Source organism: Thunnus maccoyii, chromosome 4 (assembly GCF_910596095.1).
Source record: "Thunnus maccoyii chromosome 4, fThuMac1.1, whole genome shotgun sequence".
In the NCBI taxonomy this organism is placed as follows: domain Eukaryota; kingdom Metazoa; phylum Chordata; class Actinopteri; order Scombriformes; family Scombridae; genus Thunnus; species Thunnus maccoyii.
This window is the reverse complement of record NC_056536.1, coordinates 18,675,971-18,701,481: the sequence shown is the minus strand read 5'-3', so window position 1 is coordinate 18,701,481 and position 25,511 is coordinate 18,675,971. Positions and strand designations below refer to the sequence as shown.

Sequence of the window (25,511 nt, the reverse complement as noted above, 5' to 3'; positions counted from 1 at the left end):
TTTGTGATGGCCCAAGGTTTGGGCAAACAGGAAATGTTAGTGAAGAAAAGGTAGCAGAAAACATCCTGAGGGCTGGTCCTGGCTTTTCATATTATCATTATCTCAGTGATAGTATGTAAGTATTTGATGTATTTTTCCAGCTGTTGGTTCATCTCAGCCCTTCTTTCTGAGAGTGTCATAAGTAAGTCAGTCCTGTATCTCCAGTCATTCAAACATTCAACAGGTCACCACTTTTGGTGCATTTTGTTTGAAGAAGCAGAATAACAGTACAGTTGTGCAGAAAAGACGCAGAGACAGACACAGGTTGTCTTGCCTTGTGGAGATTTCCTGGACTATCTGATGAAGTTTCGACTCTGTCAGATTACTCTTGTTACAGTCTCTCAGAGATATGGTCTCACTCTACAATGCTCCCTTTTAATTTTTACTGCCCAATAGACAGGTGACATAAAGACATATTCTTGTACTGATTGCATCTTCCCAAACTGGTTTCACCTCAGAACAATCAAGAGTGATAATTGACTCTTAGCCTGGGGGAGGGGGGGGGGGGGGGGGGGGGGGGGGGGGGGGGCAGGCACAACACCTGACATGTAGCAACTGAAATAAAATGTCAAATAAAAACATCTTGACAGAATATAACATCAGAGTTCACACTGCATTGCGAATGAAGACGTTTTTGTAAATATTCTGTCATGCCAGAGGCATTTAAAAAGCTTTGGAGGGCAGCAGTTCATGCTGATTGGTTGGAAAATGCTAATGTGTCCTTATGAATCTGAAAAATTACTTGTTGAAAGAGTGAAACAAGCGACAAGTTTAAATGCACACATGTGCTATAACGGTATATATATGAATCTGCTTCTGTCAGTCTGTTATTAATTAAGTTCCTATTGTAGACATTAGCCTACAATAATTTAAAGGAATACTCCTGTGAAAACCTATGTTTTGGTATCAAAGACCTTGTAAGCTTGAAAGGTAGCTTGGAAATGTTGGTAACTTGCTCCTACATAATGGAGTTTTCTGTACAATGGATGCCAGTGGTTATTCAGTTTCCATAGAAACTTCGATAAGCATGATCCACCTCTGAATTGTTCATTCACATGCTCAGTATGTTTCCTACAAGCTTGTAGTGGGTGAGAGGTATTCAAAACAGGTTTTTGCTGAGCATTCTTTTTTTTTTTTTTTTGTTCCATTGTCTCATCTACCTCACCTAACAATTTGCACTTTTTGTGATTATTTATTTTAAACAATCACATAATGATGGGGGATTTTTATGTACTTAAGATTTCCTTAAACTTTTCTTTTATTTCTTTATTTTTTATTTATTGATTTCTTTTAGACTCTGAAAGTAATTGTTCTGCTAATAGAATTATATGGTTATTTTTTAACATACAGTGCTGGCTGTAAGGGTGAGTAGCAAGTGTTGTTCAGCTTTATGGGCGTTGCTGGTAACTAAAATTTTTAGAAGTATCCGAGGTTCTTTAATAATTGTTGCCTCTAGAATCAATCAGGCCATCACATTTTAGTTTTCATCTCTCAGTTTGATGGCGCTACTCATGTGAGATTAAGGCTGCAACTAACAATTGTTTTTTAGTATCGATTAATTTGCTGATTACTTTCTCTGATTAATCAATTAATTGTAAAATGTCATAAAAATGGCATTTGCAATTTCTAAAACCCAAGGTAATCTCCTCATATTGCGTGTTTGTCACACCAACAGTCTAAACCCCAAAGTACTTGATTTGCTATCACAAAAGACAAAGATAGGCAGCAAATCTCACAGTTGAGAAACTGCAACTAGGGAATGTTTGAAATTATGGCCTAAAAGTAACTGAAAACAATTAATTGATTAAAAAATAGTTCAGCGCTATGTAAAATGTGCCTTTCCTGTTTTCAGCCTGCTGTTGGAAATATGTGTCAGTGTGAAATACTTGGTTGTGCCCGAGGATAAATACTGTAGTTTCTACAGATGTTTCAGTCTCTGATAATGATTGTTAAAGCCTTTGAAAAAGGTTACACACAATGTTTGAAGGAAGAGAGAATGTGTAAGTTTAAGAAACAGGAGGAACCACCTGCGGTTTGTATTTCAATCAATGAGAGCGTGACTGCACTCTCCCTTTCAGGTAAGGTTTCGATCTCAAAAACTATAACTCCTGTGGGAAATATATTTCTATTTTGAGAGAGAGGAGGCTTGTGGCAACATTTCAATGCATGATACGTGCTTGAGGAATTAGTTTAGAATTTCTGGTCTAAAAAGTCTTTGCTCCCCCCTCTACCTGGCCACATGACACTGGTGATATCTGAAAACTGCTATACAAGGCCTCACTTTGGACTTAAATTGTTCCAAATGTACAAAAGATATCACAACATAGAATACAATTTTGAAAATTCAAAGTTTCGTGAACGTTTCAAAGTTTGAATGGAGTCTGTAGGATAAGAGAAGTCCGAGCAGTTGTGACAAAGGTTCCAACTGAGTTGGATCAAATTCTCGTATAGACTGCCATTATACATTTTGATGTTTAAAAAAAAGGTATATAAAATTGCTGGAATATGCTAGAAAACAAATAGCACACATCTGCTGAATGAGCTGCATAGTTTGAGATTTGAATTGTTTTTGCCAGCACAAAGTTACAGCAGTTGAAAAGGTCCAAAAAAAGTACAGATTGTGGAATAAATAGTAGCGGAATAATTAAGCAAATTAAACAAGAGAAGTTTTGACTATCAACATCTGTACATAATTTCATTACAATCCATCAAATGTTTCAGTGGACAAACATTGTCATCCATAGAGCCACAACTGCAAGCATGGCAAAAAAACAAACAAAACAAGACAACCAATGGCATTGGGTTAATGATTTTTTAATTCAGCACACCAGAGCAATACACCGGTGACCTGGAACAACAGTAACATTGTGTGGTATGCGAGAGGTCAGGAATCATTAGAGGAATGCTCAAACAGTTCAAAACTCAACTGGTTAAACTTTTCACACTAGAGCTTTGAAGAAACAACTCTCTACCACTAAGCTCAAGCATTAAAGGCTGTGATTGAACACAACTACAAAGGGGATCTAGTACATTAGATTTATGAGAAACAGACAGTGCTTCATAGAAAAAGAGAGCCTTCCAAGTGAGAAAATATGAGGCATGGTTGTAAGGAATGTGGAAAAAAAATGTTGAGTGGAATGCAACAAAGTCGTGGCCTGACAGTTCACAAAGGATCAGAACCTGGACGGGCTGCTGGTTCAACAACTCCCAACATACCACATTTACAGTATTCAGTGATCTGGGCCATTTAGACACCACACTGCACTCCTATCCCCATCTCTCTCAATCTGTGATAGCAACAATACAGGGTTAGCACACTGCACTCGAATCAAAGACAAGATGGCACTAGAGCAGACAAGTTAAGAGGTCTTCATGTGATTGTGCCAGGTAGCTGTAAGTTGGGCAGAAAGGTGGTTGTGATGGGAACAGCAATGAGCGGGAGATCAGGTGCAGTCCTTAGTTAGCAAAGGTCTGACGAACTGCCTGGGCAATGTACTTGGCGCTGATGCCAAAGTGGTCCAGAAGCTCTTGGGGTTTTCCGCTGCGGGGAACACCGCTCACTGCCAGCCGGGTCACGATAATGCCGGGCTCCGAGCCCACTGCTGACAGCACTGCTTCACCGAGACCACCTGAACAGAGTGGAGAAACCGTCAAAATCTGCACCCTCAACCCTCTCAATCCTGCAATAGGATACTCAAGCACAGAAAGAAAGAAGCAACAGGAAGACAACTCACCCTCCTTGTAGTGGTCCTCCACAGTGATAATGTGTCCTCCTGTGGCTTTGGCACTGGCCAAAATAGTAGAGGCATCCAGGGGCTTGATGGTGAACGGGTCAATCACACGAATGTTTTTCCCTAAAAAGGAAGTCATTAAGAAATTATTACTTTAGGACATGTTTATTAGACCATAACAGCTAAATGAGCAGCTGATAACCCCGTCCCCTGATTTACCAAAACGCTGGAGTTTTAGATGGTAGTTATGAAATGTGGAAGTCGGTCTAATTCCTACATACAGTATATCCACTAGATGGCAGTGTGGGTTTACCTTCACTGGCCAGCATATCAGCAGCAGCAAGGGCCTCATGCAGAGTAACACCAGCTCCAATCACAGTCACCACATCTTTGGCAGACTGGCGCACCACCTGGTGAAGTATATACACAGTTATTTCTATTGTACATCAAATTTCTGGTGTCTATTCTCATTTCATTGTTTATAGCCACATCTTAAGGATTAATATGTGTAAAATCATCGTATTGATCAAAACCTTGGCTATGCCCACTTCCAACTTCTCATCTGGAGAGTAGATGACTGCAGTGTCTGGTCTGCTGGTACGGATGAAACAGATACCCTGAGAACAAAGAGTGCCATGTTATAACATAACATAGGAATGTTACTCCCACAAAAGACAGGAAAAGCACTACAAAAGGGGTAGCCTACTAACCTTTGTGTTCGCTGCTAGCTCGACAGCTCTCTCTGTGGACACTGCATCACTGGGGTAGAACACAGTACATGTTGGGATAGCACGGAACATGGCCAGGTCCTCCAGGGCCATCTGGGAAGGACCATCCTCACCTGAAGGCAGAATTAGATTGTTCAGGACAGAGCACACTCATTCTGTCCTATAGAAAACTAGTGGCACGTCAACTTAAATCTTACCAATGGAGACTCCGCAGTGGGACCCTACCAGGTTGACATTTGACTGAGAGATGGCTCCCATACGAATCTGGTCATAGGCTCTAGAGAAGAAGGCAGCAAATGTGCTAGCAAATGCAACAGTGCGGTCACGGGTGGCACAGCCTATGGCCACTCCAACCTGCAGCAGGGAGCACAGACATCAGTGGTGTGGGTTAGTCTTAATGACAGGGGATGTGATTAAGCAGGTGTCTAAGAGTGGAGGCTCATGTAAACTAGCCACAAGTGATAAGCAGCAGTGAGAGGCTAGGATTATCAGACTAGAGAATGAATAGTAACAGATTAGACCAATTTAGATCAGATTATGGCAGTGTAGAGAGAGCTAAATTTATCTGTCTTTCATAACTTTTAAGACTTGACAAGCCAGTGTTCATAGTCTGACTTCTGTAGGAACTGACGAAAATGTCTTTTGAAAATTATGCAAACTTAGTTTTACTTTAGCTATACCTTTAAAAATTGAGCATTAAGAGTATTCAAATCACCACTGGAGACTGAAATTGTGTACCATGTTCTGTTCAGCAATGAAGCATTCAATGTAACGTTCAGGGAACGCCTTCTTGAAGGTCTCCGAGAACGTAGAGTTTTTGGTGTCTCCATCAAGGGCAACCACTCTCTGGCTTGCCTGGCCCATCTTGGCCAGAGCCACACCGTATGCACGCCTTGTTGACATCTGACAGGGCAAAAAAGGAAATCGATATAAGCAAATACAGATTGACATGGTAATTAATACAACAAAACAACATTCTACATATATATTAAAAAGGTCATCTCAGGTGGGGACATCGGTATCAGACAAGACCACTGCTCACTAAACCAACAAACAGACTTATGCTAAAACAAAGGTAACAGTGAACTTTAACCTGCTGACTATTCATCGTTAAGGGGTTTTGTACAAATTACTACAAATGCTTCAAAAACTGCTCTGCTCAAACTAGCTTGCATTAAAAGAAGATGCACATAAGTGACAAGCAAAGGTACCTTGTCTCCCTTTTTGTATGCTGGGGGTGAAGGCAGGGAGATGAGGCTTAGGTCTGCAGGGGCTGTATCGTCACTGGGCAGCTCAGGGGACAGGGTCTTGTTAGGGACCTGGATCTGTGACTTGAGGTCATTCAGGAGCTCATCTACCTTGTCCTTAGGGATGGGCTTTCCGTGCCAGTTATCATGATCCTCAATATCTATAGCCAAGGGATGACCATGTCTCATGAGTCAAATTCAGGTAATAAAAAAAATAAAGGTTTGGTAAATAAAATATTCACCAAATGAAAACTCAACTTACTTTTGAGTCCTCTGCCTTTGAATGTCTTGGCAACAATGCAGGTGGGTTTGCCCTTGACCTGCTGAGCCTGCCAGAAGGCTTTGCACAGCTCCTCCACATCGTGCCCGTCCACGACATACGTGTTCCACCTACACAAATATGGCTCATGTTTAAACAGCAGCCCTTCCATCACAACAATTATTAACCCTTAACAGAGGGATGTTATTAACTGGGGGAGGGGGAGCACACAGAAAAGAGGTGAAGAGGCCAAAAGAAGAGCAGAGAAAACCCAGGAGGCATGTGATAAAAAAAAAAAGCATGTGATAAAAGCAATGTGATAAAAACAATGTGCAAGAAGAGCAATTTCAAGCCAAGAATCTAGAACATAAAATCCCAAACCAACTTTGGAAACTGATGGATACTAAGGTCCTGATTGTTCAGATAAATGTAAATATGACAAGAAAGGCTGTTTTAATATTGAAGTGTCTCAACATACACTATCAAAAGGTTAAACTGGGCTATCATCAAATGTTTCCAAAAGGAAATTAGATAAAAAGTGGAGGAACGGAAAGCTGTAGGTTGGTACTGACCCGAAGGCTTCACAGCGCTTGCGATAGGTCTCCATGTCATGCTTCAGTGGTGCAGCCTCACTCTGACCAAGCCGATTGACATCCATGATAGCTACCAGGTTGTCCAGCTGGTAGTAGGAGGCAAAGGCCATGGCCTCCCACACTGAGCCCTCTGAACACTCTCCATCACCCATCATGCAGTATACGCGGTAACTAAAACATAATATAGAAAGAGAGGGGGAATATTAGCATAAATGAGACCTGAGGTGGACTACTCAGGGGAAAGTAAACATTAGCCCACAGGACTGCAGGGATCTTGCTCTCTGAGTGTAGTTCAGTATATACCACTGAATGAAAAATATTAAATTTCGACCAAAACCAGTCATTCAAATCACTGATTGTTTCTTATTCTGTACTGGCACCGACCAAAACAAACAGTGATTCATTATATCTTCTACTTTCACATAGTTTTGTTTTCTGTATCTTATTTCATTGTCAGTTTGCTGATAGTGATATCAGCAGTGCCATAAAAGCAGTAAAAACTGTACTCAAAACCTGTTTGAGTAACATTTACTTGACCCAAATTGCATTTTGTCTGACCTGTGACATCAAGAATAACCAGCTGAATTATTTGTAATGGATATTAATAAAATCCAATTAGCAACAGATTGGTAGGCATCCTTGTTAAATAGTTTCCAATATTAGCCTCAATGGGAACATCTAAATCTTTTAGTAATATTTTTGTTATCTAGAACATTATACTGTTGCAACAGTGCAATAAACTTTTAGCCTTGCTGCAGGCTCCTGCATGGGAGCAATTTAATTCAATTACAACTACACCACTACAGATTTATCCGGTAACCAGATTACAGTACATCAGGCACCACAGGAAACCAAAGCAGTTCTGTGCCTACTAGTCTGGAAAGTAAACACATTACACTCCTGTTCAACAGTGTTGAGTCAACAAGACAGTATGTATGACGCTGTATGTCAACAGAGACATCAGCCCCCTGCCCTTTATTAATCTACTTTAGACTTAATACAATACAAACATGCTCTGTGGACTAATAATAGATAAAGATAGATCAAAATAAAACATGGTAAAAACCAGGATTAATGCAAGTCGTCTTTTGCCTTCTTAATTCAGTCCAGTTTTTGTGTACATACTCACTTGGATTTGTCAAAGTGCTTGCCAGTGTAGGCCATCCCACAGGCAGCCCCAAGACCCTGTCCCAGAGATCCTGTAGCCACGTCAACAAAAGCCAGTTTCTGGTGAAAAGAAAAAAAATTACATGATATAGAAAGTGACTTGTAGATCATATTCTATCTGTTCTCTAAAGGAAATCAGAACTCCTGACTTACTGGTGTGGGGTGCCCCTCCAGTTCACAGTCAAACTTGCGCAGGTTGAGAAGGTCAGACTCCTTCACGAAACCAGCCTCTGCCCAGGCAGCATAAAGGACAGGTGCAGCATGGCCCTAGATACAGGGGGGAAAAAAAGAAGGTCTTTAAAGGACACTAGCTAGTGGTGCTCAATCTAAAAAGGTGTGTTGACCAACTACAGAATAAATACATTTCGTAACCAAAAATATGTACCAACCTTTGACAGCACGAAGCGGTCGTTACACTGGTTGCGAGGGTCATCTGCTTTATAGCGCATGGTGTGGAAGAAGAGCACAGACATGAGCTCTGCTGCGCTGCAGCATGACGTGGGGTGGCTAAGGAGAGAGGAATAACGAACAGCTCATTAGTGAGTTTACAGTACGCATGTCGTTACGTAAGGAAGGAAACAAAATCCACACCATGCACATACATGCATGTGTTGCTACATTCAGGAATCCTTAAACTTAATCAGCCATTACAATTCATTAAAAGCACTTTATTTTGGTTTGACTACAAGACACCTCTATACAACAGTCAGTCATTGCAGGAAAACATGATGTCTTGACAAACTTTGAAAGTCAATTTTACAAGAAATTATGCTTTTGAAGACAGCCTCTTATCTTTTGGGATTAGGAATAATCACTCATGTCAATAAATTGTTAATTTAAAATTGTTAAAATGATCATCTCAGTTAAGTTTCCACACTCCACTTTTGACAACTAAAAAAAAAAAAAAAAAGACAGGCAAACTTGTGAAACTGTTAGTTGCTGAATAGTGGTCAGAGTATTGAAATAGACATGTTTAGAAATCCCACTTTACCCAACAGCATCTCAGCTTCCCTATGTGGGTTAAGTTTAAAATGTCATTATTACAACCATGCCTGCAACACACCAAGTTATTTTAAACAAACAATCATGGTCACTGTTAAGCTCTGAAATAAAAATAAAAAAACCCAGTGCTCTGTTTACCCATTGTCCTTTTGTTGAGGGATAACCTGCTGGGAAATAAATTCAAGTATATTCATGAGCACCATAATGAAAGCAATCAGACACTCAGATGGTGTAATAGGTTCCTCATCAGTCAAATAATGAGGAACATCATGTGCCAAGTGTCAGGTGTCAAAAGTTAAAGATGTCTTTTGTTAAGGTGACAGCATTATCACACCATCTGTAAAGGTTTCATACTCAGGACATTGAGGAAGGCATTCCTCCATTTCCGTGTTAACAAACATAAGAAAGTGACAAAACAGGTTTACCAAACAAACATTTCCTTTTTGAGGAGGTTACAGTTGCACCAGGGGGGTAAACTACATAATATTAGATTGCTTGGAGGATGTAATGCAAATGTGAGGCACTATACTGGTAACTATGGGGGCAATCTAAATGTGAAGTGCCTGGCCAGGTGATTCATGGATGCTACAAATAACATAATATAGTTATGGTCCTTGACTGAATATTTACAAATCATGTTTATTTCCTTGGTGCTCTGGTTTAGATTCAAGAGGCTATGAAACAAGAATGCAAACATATGTTAAAAGGGGCTGTTGTCTCATCTATGACAAACCAATATAGCAGGAAAAAATGTGTCAAAAACAGTCCTCCCTACACAGAATTTAACAGACTACTGGTGTTCGTACACGCAACAACCAGTTAGTGCTAATTTAGTGCTATCCAAAACCCATGATTTCAATTACAGGCCAATTAAACTGAGAAAGTTTTAGTTTTGGATTTATGATGGACGTGTACAGGCTTAAATCATAATCCTGGCTGAATGTTAGAATAGTGTCTAGATCACAGAAGCTATAAAACTACACCCCTGTCTACAAGGAAACTCTGGTATTATTATATTCCTTGTTGAACCTGTTGCATTTCCTGAAGAGAAGAGGAAGACATCAGGTTGCTACACCGCTTCTGGGAACACTGACCTTTAAGATGAAGTAACACAATACGTGACCTTTTGACTAGATAGTAACTACTTTTTGCGGTTATCATACTTGACACAGATTTCCTGGAAGCAATTCAACTGTGTGAGTGCATCTGTGTACATGTCTGTCTGTCAGGCATTTAGGATGCAGCTGCAACTTTAAAAATGAGAGCGTCAAACTGACCACGAGATAACTTACGTCCTTTCGCACAATCATGTGATATTTTTTTGTTAGCTAACAGCTAGTTACGTACTATGCCTTTAAAAGTAACTGTGATTAGAAAGTTTCATTTTCACCTGCATAGCACCGACTATAAAACTAGACAATTCAAACGGTCGACATAGACGCTGCCATCTGTTTCCATTTATGTCCGCGTCTGAGAAACACCCACAACTTGTTAGCTTATGCTAGCATTAGCGTAGACGGTATATTCAAGCAAACTTTACACCCAAAGTAAGTTAAAACGCTTACATAACTACTTTATAATTACTTGCACGTTGTCTGCAGCGGCTACTGTTACCGCCGCGTTTAGTTAATCTGCAGCACGTGCGACAAGGCCCCGCAGGTGGAGCCTGCGTCAATTACAGCAACGTTATAACAGTTGACGTAATTTATTTGTATGTAATGTAATTTAGCCATGCTATTTTACATAATATGTGAAACTTTTAATACATTTACCCAGAGTTGGAGGCGCATGTTGCCTTGATGGAGTGGATCCTCAGCTTGTTGGCGATGTCTTTCAGCCCCTGCAGGGTCTTCTCGTCGGGTTTGTGGTAGCTAGTCATGGTTTACGGATTGTTTTCTGCAGACAGTCGCTTGCACTTGAAAGAGTTACTCGCGGTTATTTTAAATAACGCTGCTACTTCCCGGTGTCGTAGGTTCAGTGCTGGGCCACGCCGCTGCTAGCTGCCCGGTCCAAGTACAAACCGAGGAGGAGGAGGAAGGCGACAGAGGAGGGGACTTAAGTCTGCTGCAACAGCCACTCCCACCTAATCCAGTCATTGGAGGAACGGTAGTGGTGCAAGTTGCTGCTTTCAAAAATCCCTGTAAACTCATGAAACACGTAAATCTGAGGTTACCTCGTATGAGTTCCCCTTTTTTAAAATGAGCAAATAACCAAAGTATTACAATCATGATTGTAGAGTGGACATAGGCTTGGAAATAATCAGAAAAAGGCAACTAAAACATGGAGAACTACAGATAGTTGAGTGCTTTCTTGTAGATGAATTATCAGGAAATAGACATACAGAAATTGCCACCCATCACTTTGAAGACAATATAAAATATGCAGTCTTTCCAGTGAGATGAGCAGTTGACTTCCCGGTTGTGGTGTAATGGTGAGGTGTGGGAATGTGACTTCAGGTAACTGCTATTAGTCAGAAACAATTGTATTATCTGATACAAGGTGCATACTGTGAGTTTAGGTGGACAGTATACCTCAGCATACATATGTAGATTTTTATGTCACTGTCCCTTTAAAACTGTAGCTGGATGGCTGCCAACAGGGAAATGGTGGTAAATTCTGCCCTCTCATCCTTACTCAGGGAAACACACACAGGACAGTTTGTCCAACAACTCAAGGTTCAAATACCCCCCTTTGCTTATTCCTCAGTCACTGACACATTGCTGTGTAACTCCTCAGCTGCATATGTGAATTTGTACATGTCAATGAATGCATGACAAATAAACATTTAAAAAGTTTTATTGTGGAAAAAAATAGATTGGCTGCAATAGTGTAAGAACAGGACACCAGCTATATTTGATATACCTTAATGTATGAATTAATGGATGACACACAGTGCGTCATACAAGATGCAAGATATACAACACTTTCTATTCAACAAAGTCAGCCACCTATCTACACCAAGCCCATCTTTTCAAGGAAGTCAAACACTTCCTCATTTTGGCCATCACTAAAAGTCTGATGGCTCAGGTATTTCCTCTTCTTTACGTTCCTGAAATGACATACATGACATTAAAACAATCAGCAAAGAAAAACTATTACCTGAACATGCCACAGAGGATTATGTTTCTGAGCTTTACCTTGATTCTCTCCCAGGCCTCAGTCCTCTCCTCAGGGGAGACAGGATCTTTGTCAATTCGTTCCAGCTTTGGAAGGAGAATCAGAACCCACATCCGGTAGTCCGTCGTTTCCACCAGTGGATTCTCAGAGAGGATCAAAGCTCGCAGAGATTTTGACACAAGGCCAAGGCTTTGCAGGGCATTCTCATCTAAGATTACATTACCTCTAAGGGAGAGAGAAAGAGACAGAAGAATAATGGACATATAATCTAGGATATATAATTTTACTTGGTGTTTTACTAAACTGATGATGGAAACCACCATGATCTGTTTGTGCCAACTGTATACCTGACATTGAGGTATTGGAGACACTTCATGTTGGGGCTGAGGCCATTCAGAGAATCTAGCTGGTTGTCTCGAAGGTGAAGGGTGGTGAGGCGCTCTAACCTCCCCAAACCCTCCAGACGTTTAATAACATTTTGGGCCTGAATGGAGAAGAAGAATCATTAGGCAGACTGTTCTCTGGGTTGTTGCATGTGCATTAAGGTTGGTGGTAATGGATCAACTTCATCAAGGACCAAATGATGGTAGTTTTATTACCAAATATAGTTGCCGCAGGTTGGGAAGGTTGATGCCATCAGTGGTATCCAACTGGTTTCCCCTCAGCTCTAGAGTTACCAGGTTGGCAAAACAAGCACTCTGAAGTCCTGTCAGTTTCCGAATACTGTTACCTGCCACAAAGGTTCCAAAATGTTATATCAAGGCCTTTCAAAAAAATATACATTAGACTCCAGATATTTTATTAATGATGGATAAGAGTTTATATACCTAAATCTCAATGATAGTGAGCGTTTGATTGACCTCACTTTCGGAAAACATCACTGATCACTCACATGGTATCATAACCACCGATTATCCTGACATAAAACCAACAGACCAACCTGTAAGATTGAGGCTCTCTAAGGCAGGTCCAACAAGACCACCAAGCTCTGTCAGCTTGTTCACTGCCATACTCAGCCACTGCAGGTAGGTCAACTGAGCAAAAGGTTGCCCTTTGAAGCATGCTACAGCATTATTGTCAACCTAAAGAAGAAGAGTTGCATTCAAGATTCACCACTAGTTAGAGTGCATGATAGTGACAGCGCCAGAGAGGTCCTTTGCTTAATGAATAATGAAGAGTGATCCTTGCCTTCAGCCAAAGTAGCTGGGTCAGTGATGCCAGAGGAGAAAGATCAGTTAGGCGGTTTTTGGACACATCCAGGAAACGTAGGTGAATATAACTGCTGATTGCAGCTATGTCATTCAGCCGTCTGTTGAGTACAGTGATGACAAAGGGAAAATAAGTAAAATATCAGAAGAGAATAGACAATAAAAGATGATTATCTGAATAAAAAAATCCAGACAGTTTGTTTTGCATTTAATTTTGCTCTCATACTTGTCTTTTAGGTCCAGTTTAACAAACGCATGTCCTAGTCCATTTCCCGTTCGGCACAGTAATGAGAGCCCCTGAGTAATAGTTTCTTGTGTCAAAGAGCAAGCCTGTGCCTGTGGAACACATGGAGGAAAAGTATGAACGGATGACACTTGCCCAAATTACTGCGGGGGATAATGTACTGAGCAGAAAAACAAATAACTACAGGCACCCACACACAAGGCTCCTCTACATAACACTCATGGAACCTTTTAGCATGAATCCTGCCACCCACTTTTGCTTTTTTGTGAATTACTTACAAATAAACCCAAGATTCTATCCTAACCATCTATAATCTAAAGTATTTTATTGGCAGAGCTTGTTAGGGCATTACAAAGGTTTGGAGGAAACACTGCCACACCATAACAAAGGCCTTCTCTATAGAGATGCTATTGTTTTATTTATTGATGTGGTTAAAGAGTTCAACAAATTTGCTTCTAATGAAAGTTGGCACATCGTTGGCGTGGAGCCCTCCGGGCCCTTGTGGTGGAGATGGAGGGAGTAATGGGGCTGGAGGGTCTACTTGTCTCGACTTATCCAAAGACATGATCTCCCTTGTGTTTGGCGTTTCTGGGATGAAACTTGGAATTTTTCAGTAAGGAGACTACGTTGACTAAACATCTCTTGAAGCCAGCATCTTGTGGTACACTGTATGTAGAACTGAGGATGATATAATATAAACTGCTTTGAAGCCCAATTTACAGGTAGGTTAACGACTGTTAAGCTACAAAATTGGCCGCCATTCTTTATTCATATTTCTTTAGAAGTTATCACTCAGGCAGATTAACTAGTTATACCTCCTCTTCTCCGAGTCCTTCTTGCTGTACTTCTTCATCTCCCTCTACATCCGACAAGACATCTTCATCCATCTCAGGCGTCCTGGTCAGTTTGGGATGGCGTTATATTTTCCACAAAAGGTAGTGACGCTAGCTACCTTATGTGACTGTAGCAAGGCAGCAAACTGGCCTGTTACACCGAGTTCAGCTTTGTAACTTTATAAAACAAATATCAAACTACTGACATGTAATAGACAACGTTTACTTGGCTACTAAGTAATCTTGCTAACGCTAAACTGAAGCTGAAGCTAACTAAACGATTCCCAGCCGTCTGTTGTTGTTACCATGGAAACCAAACAGCCTCAACATGGCTGTGGATTTGATGGGGCAAATAAATGTACATTGCAACACCTATAATAAGATTTCTGCAGGTCAGGATGTTGCATTAGGGACCTCATAACAAGAGTTACATTATATCCCCCTTTAAAACCACCGTTTGCAGAAACTCAAGTTTGGAAATTTCAAGTTAAAATGTCGAAATAATAGCTACTGTTTACTGGCTTTGCTCATACAAGACATCAATCATCGATACTGAAAACGTGTTATTCTGAATTTACATAAGCTTGATGAAACACAGTCACATTACTGAACACATACAGAAATAAAAAATAACTTTCTCCAGAGAAGACTATGTATTACATTGTGAGTTCATACCTGTAATATGACAAACTGAGACACTGTCTACACACTAGTGTTAGTGTGGACCCTGTCCAGTTCATGCGGCCACAGTCTCTTAGCTCCCTATGCGGTAAAAAAAGTGCTCATTCTTAAATGTTTACACAGTTCATGCCCAGATCAGTCATTCACTGAATGACAAGGCATACAGCATTAAATTAAAAAAAAAAATCTATGGTGCATAGACAGTAATATTAGAAAATGCCATTTGCTGCCATAAAGATCGATACCGATCTTTCATTTTCCCACAGCAAATGTCTCCCAACCACATAAAGCTTGTTTATCACACACAAGCTCTGAAGCAAGTGAGAACTCAAAACAGCATCATTCAGGAAGAAAGCAAAAAAGGTGCATTCTGTGCAATATCCTGACATCCACTGCTACAGGATCAGTTCATATGAGTGTATTACCACTGTTGAGGTAAATGTAATGTCAAACCAAAAATCAAGAGGGTTATCTATAGATATCTATATAGATGTTAATGGTGACGTGTTGCGTGCTGGGTTTTGTCCTTGTCCTGTCTGGGTCAGGACGTTGAGGTTTTTCAGGGTGAGGGCTCATTCCACTTGCATATTGTGCAACAGAAGCCCCTTTTTCACACCTCCCTGCAGCATCCTGGCACCAAGACTAGTGCCTGTGATCCCATCGCTAAAGAGAGAAAAAGAGAAAAAAGCAATGTTGAACACACACACACATACAAACCTCTAAGTTGATAATGTCACATCCACCATTGCTATAGTTGGCACACTTGTGTCTTGTATGGAGTAAGCAACAGACCTTACAATAACAGTTAGTACAAACTAATTACAGGCAATAACATCACTAATGACAAGCAAGATCATCAACATAATAAAAAAATAGAACACCCTGTCCTAAAACAGTACAAGAGGAACAATACATTGCAGTACCCCGTATGTTGTAAATGACCACTTTGGTCACAATGAAAACCTCAAACAACTAAAAGACATCAACCTAAAGAACCTGTTTGTAAAGTCACTGCTGCTTACATGGGGCTAAACTTCCTTTTCTTATCAGGAGGTTCAGGTCCATCTGCAAATCTCTGCAACCAAGAAAATAAGACAATTAAATCAATGCTAACTGCATGCAATAAGTGAAACACATAATTACTGCTACAGACAGAGACTTGACCAACCTCTTTTCCTGAAGCGTCCTGCTGGGCTCTTCTCTGTTCCAGGTTTTGCTGAGGGCAGACAAGTTAAAAAAAAAAGTGCAAGTTTAGACATGATTAGAAGAGGAATGTCGTTCAGCTTGACCTTTCTATTTTTGAGGCATCCACTAGATCACAGATAAAAAGAATGTATGAGACAGCCATTTAACAGCATTCACAGAAACCAAAGGTGCAGCGGTTGTAATGGTGTAAAATGAGATGAAAACAGTTTGTATAACCACCTTGTGTAGTTCAGAGAGCTGCTGGTGTCTAATAAGGGCCTCCTTGCTGGGGAACTGCCTCCTACACAGGAGACAGGCCAGTTTAACCCAGTCTGTCATTCTCCCTTCTTTCTCGTCTTTCTCGCCTCCTTCTTCTTCGCTGTCAGTTTCTCCACTGTAGGCTGGGACCAGACCCTGCTGCAGAGGAGGGGAAGACTACAGAAAAAAAGATGCAGGGTCACCGACTGAGGAACAAATGGACACAGATCATATATGATGATCTAGAAAAATATTTGTAACATCATCTAGAAGATGACAGGGTGCTAGAAAAACTAACACAGAGAGGGACCATTCTCTTACCTCTGTAGTTTGTCGGATCTGGTCCAGAAAAATCTGAGGCCGTTCAGACAGTGCCCCCTGCAGGACAGAAAAAACAAAGTCCATGGGATAATCAGAGCAGTCAACAATGTTACTAATAATATAATACTCTTTCATTTTTCTTTTCACTTGCATCAGAGTAGGATGGGTGGTTGTGATACTCTACTATCCTAAAAGTATACAGGTGTTTACAGCTAAGCATGTGTGTCTTTGTAAGTGCCATGTACCTTTTTCTCCAGAACAGCATAGCCTGCATCAGCACTAGCAGATTCTCGACGGTCATCTAGGCGACTGTGGCCAGGTGCCCTAGTGTAACCAGGTGGAAGAGCAGTGGAGCCGACGGCAGGGGAAGAAGAGACAGAGCGCATGTTCTCCTTCTGTCTATTGAGACTCTTTGCCCAGCGTTCCATATCTTTAGCAATCTATTAACATAAACACCAAGAGACACGTTAGCCATTAAAGGAACTCAACAGAGGAGTGGAGAAGATTCACGATTTCCAAATGTTATATAACATGGGTGGGACAATACCAATAACACTTATACAATGTAATGCAAGAGAATACAGTACCATATAAGTGAATGGGAAGGTGCGTCCAAACTTTTGACTGGTACTGTATGTCAGATGTTGAGTAACTCTGGTTATTTTAGCCATAGTTTGTTCATATTGAACTGAACGTATTGTAAGATGTCATTGTTATGTTGTCCAGTAACAGAGGTGTTGAATCATGCATATTGTATTTTACAGCTGTTATCCTAACTACCCTTTGACCAAGTTGTACAAATGTACAATCACAAAACAAAGACCTAAGTGAGCAAAGAAGCAATAAAAAGTAACTTTATGATTGAGGTTCACTTTAAAATCCAAAGGTCAGTTTAATTTTAATTTATTATTTTCTGTACACATCTGTCAGTACTTCAACTTTTATTCAGTACCTGTTGAGCAGTTTTATTCTTGGGTTTGTCTTTTTTCTCCTTGCTGCCAGGGGTAGCAAACGGTGAGTCTGAAGGGCCTGCGTAGTCACTCGTGGGAGCACCTTCTGTGTTGGACTGGCCGGCAGCAGCAGGAATGTATGTCTGCTTATCTCCATCCCAGTACATGTACTGCTGAGTGTGAGGGTTGTAGTAGTACTGCAAAAAGAAGGGGCGTAAAAAAAGAGGATGAAATGCTGAAGAAGAAGACATACTCAGACAAGTCTTTCAAAAAGTGCTTGCTTCACATTCTAATTTCAGTACATTGACTCTTTACCTGGGAGTTGGGGTCATAGTAGAGTCCTGTGAGCGGGTCGTAATAGTAGCCAGAGCTTTCATCATACTGGTATGTGGACACATCTGGCACAGCTATAATCAAAGACAGAATATTTGTCTCAGGGTCAAAGATAAAATTTAAAAACTTAAAGGTTAGCTTTACTGTTACTCAGCAGCATAATGCTTCATATTATTTCAGATAAACACAGAATCAACACCTAGCAGTTAAAGTGACTACTGAAGAGTTCCAATCATTTCTCCCACACAGACATGTCAACACCATGAACACCATGAAATAAATTCTCAACCTGAGGGGGACACTGAAGACACAAAGACTTACGGTATTGCTGGAGCTCATGTTCAGTGCCCGGTGTTGCAGGTTGGCTGGGAGTAGCTGGTTGTGGTTTTCCCACAATCTCAACCTGTTGAGAGACAGAGCTCTTAAAAACAAGAAAGCTAAAATATAATGCAAGAATACAAGAGGCAAAAGAGCAAAGTCAGATGATAATATTGTACCTGTGTGGCTGGTATGGTGGTAGCTGTGGTGATGAGAGCAGTCTGTGTATGAATAAGAGGCTGCTGCACGACGGCTCCGCCAGATGTCACTGCCTCAGACGAAATGACAGCTTCACAGCGGCACACATACAAACACACACACACAGATCAAGGGAAAAAAAGTTAAATTCAAATTTATACAGCTATATAGACTGTATGGGTAATTTACTCTATATTTAACATGCAATATCAACCTGGGGCAGCTCCTGCTGTGTATGCGCCCATCAGGGCTGCTCCTGTACCGGGCAAAGCAGCAACCCTGGTATCTGCCTGGGCCTTGAAAGTGGTGCCATCTGGCCCAGAGTATTCATGCCCCTCCTGATTGTATGTGACTGCTTCCCCCTGCTGATACACTGCTGTCTCTATACTCTGGCCTCCACCTGAGCCATTCTGAGCAGTCTGAGAATGAAAAAGACATGAGACAAGAACAAAGTATGAGAATACTATCAGAATTATACAAATATGTGTGAAAACATGTATTGTCCCCTAGTGTTTTCTTTGGAGTGTTGATATGTCAGACAGGTTACCTGTGTTACAGCCCACTGTGCAGCAGCGATAGCTGTGCTGGCCACTGTAGCAGCACTCACTCTGCTGCCATCTGTCAGAAACACATCACTGTCGTAGAAAAGAGGCACAAAGAATGTTTCAGTGATTTCAGACTTTCTGCTGGTGATGTACACTTCAAAAATAGCTCTTCTTGTGATGTGGAAATACGTAAGAGTCTTTCTATTTTAGCCTACTCATTTATTCAAGGTTAACTTTAGCTCCAAAACTATTTCTGATCCACTTCATTCACATGACCAATTTGAGCTTTAATGTAACGTGGTAATCACTGATTTGAATCCACTATATTATTCTTTGTGCCATAGTAATGATGCACATTGCTCTTATGTTTTCTTTGTAGCCGAGTTTGGGTGTGTAAGTGTTTACCGTTTGGAGCCTTTGGCAAATTCCACCACAATAGCTTTCCCGTCAATAGAGAGAGCTGGCTGGAGAGCCTGCAAGATCTGGAGCAGCTGAGATGCCTCCTGTTGATAAAACACACAGACCTCTGTGAGTTAGTGAGTGTGCATTTGTGTGTGAGTGCATATGTTTGTTAAATTGATTAAATATTGGTATGCTGTATGTGTGCCTCATGATGTTTCTCACCACTATGGTAGAGAGCTGTAGAAAGGCAAAGCCCCTGTTGAGATGTGTGTGCTTGTCCTTGATCAGGCGAACGTTGGAAGGGGAAAGAGTGGCAAATGGAGCCAAAGCAGATAAAATGGCCTCCACTGAAGTATGCGGGCCGAGGTTTCTAAGGATCAGAGCTGGTGTAGAGGAGGATGAGAGAATGTTATATTCCAAAAACATTTAACAATTCAGGTACCAGATAATAAACAGTGTTGTGAAAGCAAGTATCCCATGCTTCCCCCTTCTGATTTGCAAACTAAAGCTGGGTAGATAAAATTATTTAAAAACGTGGTAGAAGTGGGGCGCCCTGGTGGCCTACTTGTTAAGACACATTCCACATAACTGCAACGTATGCATTTCTATTCCAGCCTCCAACCTTTGTTGCATGTCATACTCTCTCTACCACCATTTCCTGTCTTTCTGCACTTTTCACAATTGGAAAAGGCAAAAATGCTAAAAAAAAAAATTACCTGCTATAATCCATGCTAAACAATACTTTCCGAAAGTACACATAATCAATCTATTGATAAAATAACCAAAACATAAAAATAAAACGGTTACAATAAAAGTAGGTCTTTCTGAATATAAGAACATATTGCTGTGGTGGGTGATGAACTTACTGTCATTGGCAACATCTGCCTGCTGTGTAGCTTGTCCTGGGTTGACAGTAGGACCAGAAGAGTGGTAGGGTGCTGGCAGGGGCAGTAAGCCTTGCGCACTCTCCTTTTGAAGACCAATGGGCAAATCCCTTTGCAACTGGGGCAACTTCAGCTCAGCCTCTGAGGGAAGACAACATGTTATTTATGTATTATCATTTGGTGAGAGTGAGCTTGTGTTATTGTATGAAAGAGAACAGTTAGATATTTATAGAAGCTGAGTTAAACTTCACCTGATTTGGGCACACTGCATTTGAAGCACTTCTCCCTCCTTTTAAAGTTTTGCACACCACACTGTTGAAATGTTACATGAGCTATTGTTAAATATGCTTATAAAAAATAACGAGCCTCTACAGTGACTGATACATGAATGCAATTCACACATTTCCATGTATGCATGCCACACAATGCAAACACACACACACAACCTTGTTGCAGAGCCAGTCCTCGTTGGCACGTGGTTTTGGGTCGCTGTAGTGCATCGACACTCTCTGTCCCAGAATCAACAGCACTCCCTGAAAGAAAAAGAAAGAGAGGGAGAGGGAACAAAGGATGATTATCAACGATAATTAGGCCACACATGCCAGAGAAAGGCCTCATCTCACAAGAGATGAGAGAGAATGAAAGGGGCAAGAGGGAGGGAGGGACAGAGAGAAAGAGAGAGTAGAACTGAGGCTGAAAGACAGAGGACACCAGAGAATTGCAACCTTCAGCTTTAGGAAATTGGGACGGACTGAGATGGTGTATGTGTAGTGTGTGGGTGTCCATTTTTTAAGGACAGAATGCGTTTTGTTCAATTGTGTCATTCCCCCCCCCTTAAGGGGATACCTCTTCACAGATTTCCACACATCCCATCCCACTGTCACCACCTTCGTCACCCAAATAGACAATAGCTCCATCCTAAAAATGTAATAATGGTGGATGATCCAGATGTGAAAGGCCCAAAAAACAAGAAAATGAAATACTATTTTGGTTCTGATTCAACATACAATAGACCATGTGAGGAGTTATATTCACACTGTCATACTATCCCAGAGGTGGTAATGTAAACTTAGGAGAGAGAGTGAGAACATGTCACTGAAGGAAGAGGAGTCCTCTATCAAAAGAGATCTTTTATCAGACAAATAAGAAGCAAATGTAATGGAAGGTCCAGTAATGTAAACTTTGCAGTTGCAACCCAGACAGACGTCAGCATGATGTAACATGAGTTTGCCTGCTTGTGGAATTCTGTATCAGTAGAAAGAAAAGATGAATTTGCCCTCAAAGTATAAAAACCTACCTACCTCATGGAAAAAAAATGATTCTCCACTCTGTGCAAATGTCATACTCGAATATATCATGACAGTGCATGTTGTGACTGTACATTTCTCTTGATATTAACCCTTGAATCCCATTGTATGCATGTATATATGTGTATGTGTGTCTGTGTAGGGGAGAGTGACCTGGTTGGTCTCCATCCAGCGGGTGGCCTCCTGTATGACATTAAACTCGACGAAGGCGAATCCTCGGCTCTGACCTGGACACCGCCCAGCGCCATGGTAACCGAACAACAACAACAACAACAACATAACAACAACGCAGTGAGGGGTTAGTGCTTCATGTACAGAGGAGAGAGAGACCCTGTATCAGCACTAATAAAACAAAGCATTGCTTCCTCGCTCCCTTGGAAATAATGCACTTGACAGTCAGTTGGAGAGACACTGTCAAATTCTCAGCAAGGGTGGGAGGACGCAATGTCAAGTATCTTAACAGGGTCAAGGAAAAGAGGGAGAGAGAGAGAGAGGGAGAATCCTACCCACTCATCAGTTTGAGTCTGAGCTATTTGCCTTTAAATGATGAAGCACCCAGGCACCAACAGAAATAACAGACACACACCAACACACACACACACACACACATACACACACACACATATCACCTCTGCTGCTCTGATACCCCATTTAAACCTGGTATTAACATCATGTATCTGGATCAGGATAAGGAAAAACGCACGTTAATACAGGTGTAAATTGGATCTCAGCCAGGTGTAAATGCAATCTGTGCAACGTGACCACATTCCAAAGAAAGACAGTAGGTTGAGAGGTCATCTAGCTCTGCCTCAGCTAAAGCAACCCCTGCAAGTAGTTTCAGTGACTAGGAGTTTTCCCTGTTAAAGTGTGCCAGCTCCTCCTAGCTAATTTGCATATCGAGATCGAATCACAATGCGAGCACAATTGAGAGAATGAGAACGCATTTTTTATACCAGGTGTAAATGCAAAGATCCGTAGATATCAGATGTCATTATCCAGATACAGATCACATGGTAATAATAGGTGTAAATGGGGCCTTAGAGTCAGAGTGCAGTCTTAACTATGCAGCATTGTGGTGGAATGTCTCATCTTAAAACGCTCCATATCCATGCATTACTGTAACTGATTGACAACACATTATACAACATATTTAGATTTATAACCGTTTTCAAACATCATATGGTGTGTAGTCTAAAAGATCATCATTTAAACATTCAAAACTAAGAGTGATTTATCCTCAAAAAAAGATTTTCAGAAACAGTGATGTAAGAGTGAGAAAAAAAGAGCAGTGTGGGGGACTGTAAGTGTGGCTGAGGCAGGTAGGCACACCTTACAGACAACCAGTGAGTTAGCAAAGGGGAGGCCAGTGAGACAATGACCTTAATGGAAAACCTTTAGAAAAACACAAGCTTTTCTGAGTGGTATGAATGACGCTCACATAGCTGAGAGGTAGTTGCGACAACTATATCCTGGCATTCACACACACAAACATAACTACAATGGCAAACACAATCAGACACATTCTGCTTCGGCATCTCATTTCTCAGTTGACATGTTAGTTTGTGAGCATGTTCATCTACTCAGTCACAACTCTTCAAGATGGATGAGGCAGAATCATGGAAGGGTAAAGACAATAAGAGAACCTAGGCCAGAAGCGAAATGAAAGCCATAGAGTGAAGACCAAAAACCTATGGCTGTTTGCATGCATTATGGTCTTAAAGGCCAATATGGATAGAGATACTCCTTTGGAGGGTGCATGGCTGTTGCCCTGTGGGCACTAGTGGGGTTACAGACACTGAAAGACCAAAGAGTCAAAGCGGGAATATAAGCAAAAGCCTGTATATAAATATAAATGAGCTCTTTGCATCAGCAATCTATCTTTCTGTCAGAGTATGAAGGAAGGCAGTGACAGTAAGAGAGAAGGAAAAGGAAATTATTAATAAGAGGGAGAAGACCCAGCAGATAAGACAAAGTAACATGAAAGAGCAATGAACATGAAAGAGCTGGTAATGGATGATCATGACAGACAGTGAGAACGGGAGAGTAAAGAACAAAAAAAAAAAATTTGGGGCAATGGACAAGTTCTCACCTGATGATTTGTTCCTCATGAGGCGAACCTCTCTTGGTTGGATCCCCTGCTCCTGAAGTTGTGCACGGATCTTTGGACAAAGAGGCGTCACTACTATTAAACATGACCTTACTAACTTACTAACAAGACACATTAGACCAATGTAGTGTCAAGACACAAAAAATATCCAGAGACATGCACTAACCTCATTGGCGGTGGCATTAGGTGGCAGCATGCGAAGCATTATGATGTTGCTGGGCCTCTGGTTGTGGTCTTGATCAGCACGGTAGTCCTGGTCCCTTTGATCCAACTCCTCAAGAGATAGGTCTGGACCAGCACTCCCACAGCCATGCTCCTCTGACCCCACTGGAAAAGCCTGGATACATAATGAGGCATGAATTAGCAACAAATGCCAAGAAGAAAACTTTTGTTTATTGAAGCAGCTCTCTGAAGATGCTAGACCTGTTATGGCTTACCCTCCTCTTCCCTGCCCCACGAGAGAACCTGTCCTCCTCTCTCTGTCTTGCTGTATTGTATTCCATCTGTTCAGAATGGGCACCACCACGACCCCAGTTGGCCTCCCTACTCCCTAAATGCAGGGCAGTGTTCTCAGGGAAGCCTCTTCCACCTTTCCCCCTACCCCTTTCCTGCAGGCCAGTCCGTAACTGCTCAAACTCCCTCCTAGATCCCTCCTCTTCTCTCTGGAGCATGGGAGGGGCTAGATCAGGCTGCGACTGAGAGCAAGGGGGCCACTGGAGCCCTTTCCCCTCACGCCCAATGTCCCCTCGCCCATCCCCTCTCTGGTGAAACCCAGGGCGGTCTTGAAGACGACCTGGTGAGAAGTCATGGACACTCAGTGATTGCTCGTCACGTCCATACAGTCTGTCCTCTTCTGCTCTGACATCATATCCCGTTCCTGTCACCTCGTCCTCTTGGCCATAGCCTCGGTAGTCCATGTCCCGAAAGTTGTGATCGTTGTGGGTGTTGCCATATCGACCTATGCGGTCACCTCTTCCACCCCTGCTGACCACAGAAGAAACTTTGAGGGAATGGTCTGACACATGTACTCTTCAGGGTGGAAAGGCATGAAATTAATGAGTCAACTCACCTCCGCTCATAGTCCATGCTGATCCACTGACACTGCTCCTAGTCTCTGTCCTTTTTCTACAGCATTAGATCCCTGGAAGTACATCAGAGCATACAAAGCAATCATCAGAAGAATCAAGGCAAAAAGATTGTACATATACCTTGTTGTTAAGGAAAAACACAGATTCAAAACTTGTGAGCAACTGCTACTGAAAAAGTGCACCAAGTAGAAGACTTCCAGGATGCACTATAGTGATGTACTGTACAAGGTTTTGCATTCAAGAGGCACATGACGTTACCTCTTAGTACTATCACCAATTTTTGTACTACTCCAGACTTCTCTTAACTTTAAAATATCCCATTTAGTCGCTGCTTTGCAACAACTTAGCAAAAGCCACACATAAACAAATAGAGGTACAACTCTGCGCCACTATTAGACATAAATTGGGCGTGCAGAAAGCATACTCACACCCCTAAAAGTGAGTATTTTTAACAATGACGTGTGGCGGTCATCTCAGTTAGCGGGCAAGCTAACTAGCCTGACGTTGGCTAACACGTCCAAGCAAGAGAAGCTGTTGTCTCCAAACGGTTGTCAGCCGTTGCAAACACGACTGCGGTTGTATGTGACACTGGAGAAACACTTACCAGTGCAGCATGTAACTAAAAACAGTTCCTTAAATGTCACGCTTGATAGCCCAGGTGAGAAGTGTGTTTTATTTTTCAGGGAACCAAGTGTAAAATGGCCACAGCAAGACAACATTTCAGAGTGGGCGGGACCGATGGCTCAGTCTGGAATGTGATTGGTGT

General features: G+C 41.5%; 3 protein-coding genes across 4 annotated transcripts; all 3 read right to left on the bottom strand.

Moving 5' to 3' along the window:
- Positions 1-2,837: 2,837 nt before the first annotated feature.
- Positions 2,838-10,812, bottom strand: tktb (transketolase b). The gene is made up of 14 exons (XM_042408611.1): positions 10,539-10,812; positions 8,154-8,271; positions 7,918-8,031; positions 7,727-7,824; positions 6,577-6,768; positions 6,008-6,135; positions 5,710-5,906; positions 5,237-5,401; positions 4,696-4,852; positions 4,481-4,611; positions 4,304-4,387; positions 4,084-4,180; positions 3,774-3,893; positions 2,838-3,668 (listed from the first exon to the last, which is right to left on the bottom strand). Exons 1-14 carry the CDS (start codon positions 10,643-10,645, stop codon positions 3,496-3,498), a joined length of 1,881 nt encoding a protein of 626 aa, XP_042264545.1. The 5' UTR covers positions 10,646-10,812; the 3' UTR covers positions 2,838-3,495.
- Positions 10,813-11,546: 734 nt separating this feature from the next.
- lrrc23 (leucine rich repeat containing 23) lies at positions 11,547-14,437 on the bottom strand. The gene is made up of 8 exons (XM_042408634.1): positions 14,151-14,437; positions 13,318-13,427; positions 13,072-13,192; positions 12,824-12,965; positions 12,483-12,613; positions 12,231-12,367; positions 11,904-12,108; positions 11,547-11,815 (listed from the first exon to the last, which is right to left on the bottom strand). Exons 1-8 carry the CDS (start codon positions 14,220-14,222, stop codon positions 11,774-11,776), a joined length of 960 nt encoding a protein of 319 aa, XP_042264568.1. The 5' UTR covers positions 14,223-14,437; the 3' UTR covers positions 11,547-11,773.
- Positions 14,263-25,499, bottom strand: rbm10 (RNA binding motif protein 10). Of its 2 annotated transcripts, none has more exons than XM_042408601.1 (23): positions 25,350-25,499; positions 24,727-24,798; positions 24,095-24,641; positions 23,824-23,994; positions 23,640-23,709; positions 21,704-21,777; positions 20,690-20,776; positions 20,495-20,555; positions 20,226-20,384; positions 19,582-19,742; positions 19,363-19,460; positions 18,960-19,047; positions 18,627-18,831; positions 18,394-18,503; positions 18,218-18,299; positions 17,879-17,970; positions 17,566-17,760; positions 16,859-17,053; positions 16,614-16,670; positions 16,275-16,469; positions 16,018-16,065; positions 15,872-15,924; positions 14,263-15,512 (listed from the first exon to the last, which is right to left on the bottom strand). In XM_042408601.1, the coding sequence occupies exons 2-23, from the start codon at positions 24,741-24,743 to the stop codon at positions 15,422-15,424; spliced, it is 2,856 nt and encodes a 951-aa protein (XP_042264535.1). In that variant the 5' UTR covers positions 24,744-24,798; positions 25,350-25,499; the 3' UTR covers positions 14,263-15,421. The 2 variants fall into 2 exon arrangements, with proteins under 2 accessions (XP_042264535.1, XP_042264536.1); XM_042408602.1 differs by having other exon boundaries at positions 24,095-24,638; positions 25,350-25,495.
- Between the last annotated feature and the right edge of the window lie 12 nt (positions 25,500-25,511).

Coding starts and splice junctions, on each gene's coding strand:
- tktb (XM_042408611.1), bottom strand. CDS start 10,645: ATGACTAGCTACCACAAACCCGACGAGAAGACCCTGCAGGGGCTGAAA. Junction 7,825..7,917: donor TGGAGGGGCACCCCACACCA/GTAAGTCAGGAG, acceptor TCTTTTCACCAG/AAACTGGCTTTTGTTGACGT. Junction 4,853..5,236: donor TCATTGCTGAACAGAACATG/GTACACAATTTC, acceptor TCCCTGCTGCAG/GTTGGAGTGGCCATAGGCTG.
- lrrc23 (XM_042408634.1), bottom strand. CDS start 14,222: ATGGATGAAGATGTCTTGTCGGATGTAGAGGGAGATGAAGAAGTACAG. Junction 12,614..12,823: donor AGAGAGCCTCAATCTTACAG/GTTGGTCTGTTG, acceptor CCTTTGTGGCAG/GTAACAGTATTCGGAAACTG. Junction 11,816..11,903: donor AGGCCTGGGAGAGAATCAAG/GTAAAGCTCAGA, acceptor ATGTCATTTCAG/GAACGTAAAGAAGAGGAAAT.
- rbm10 (XM_042408601.1), bottom strand. Junction 18,832..18,959: donor CACAGTGGGCTGTAACACAG/GTAACCTGTCTG, acceptor TTTCATTCTCAG/ACTGCTCAGAATGGCTCAGG. Junction 17,761..17,878: donor ACTATGACCCCAACTCCCAG/GTAAAGAGTCAA, acceptor TTCTTTTTGCAG/TACTACTACAACCCTCACAC.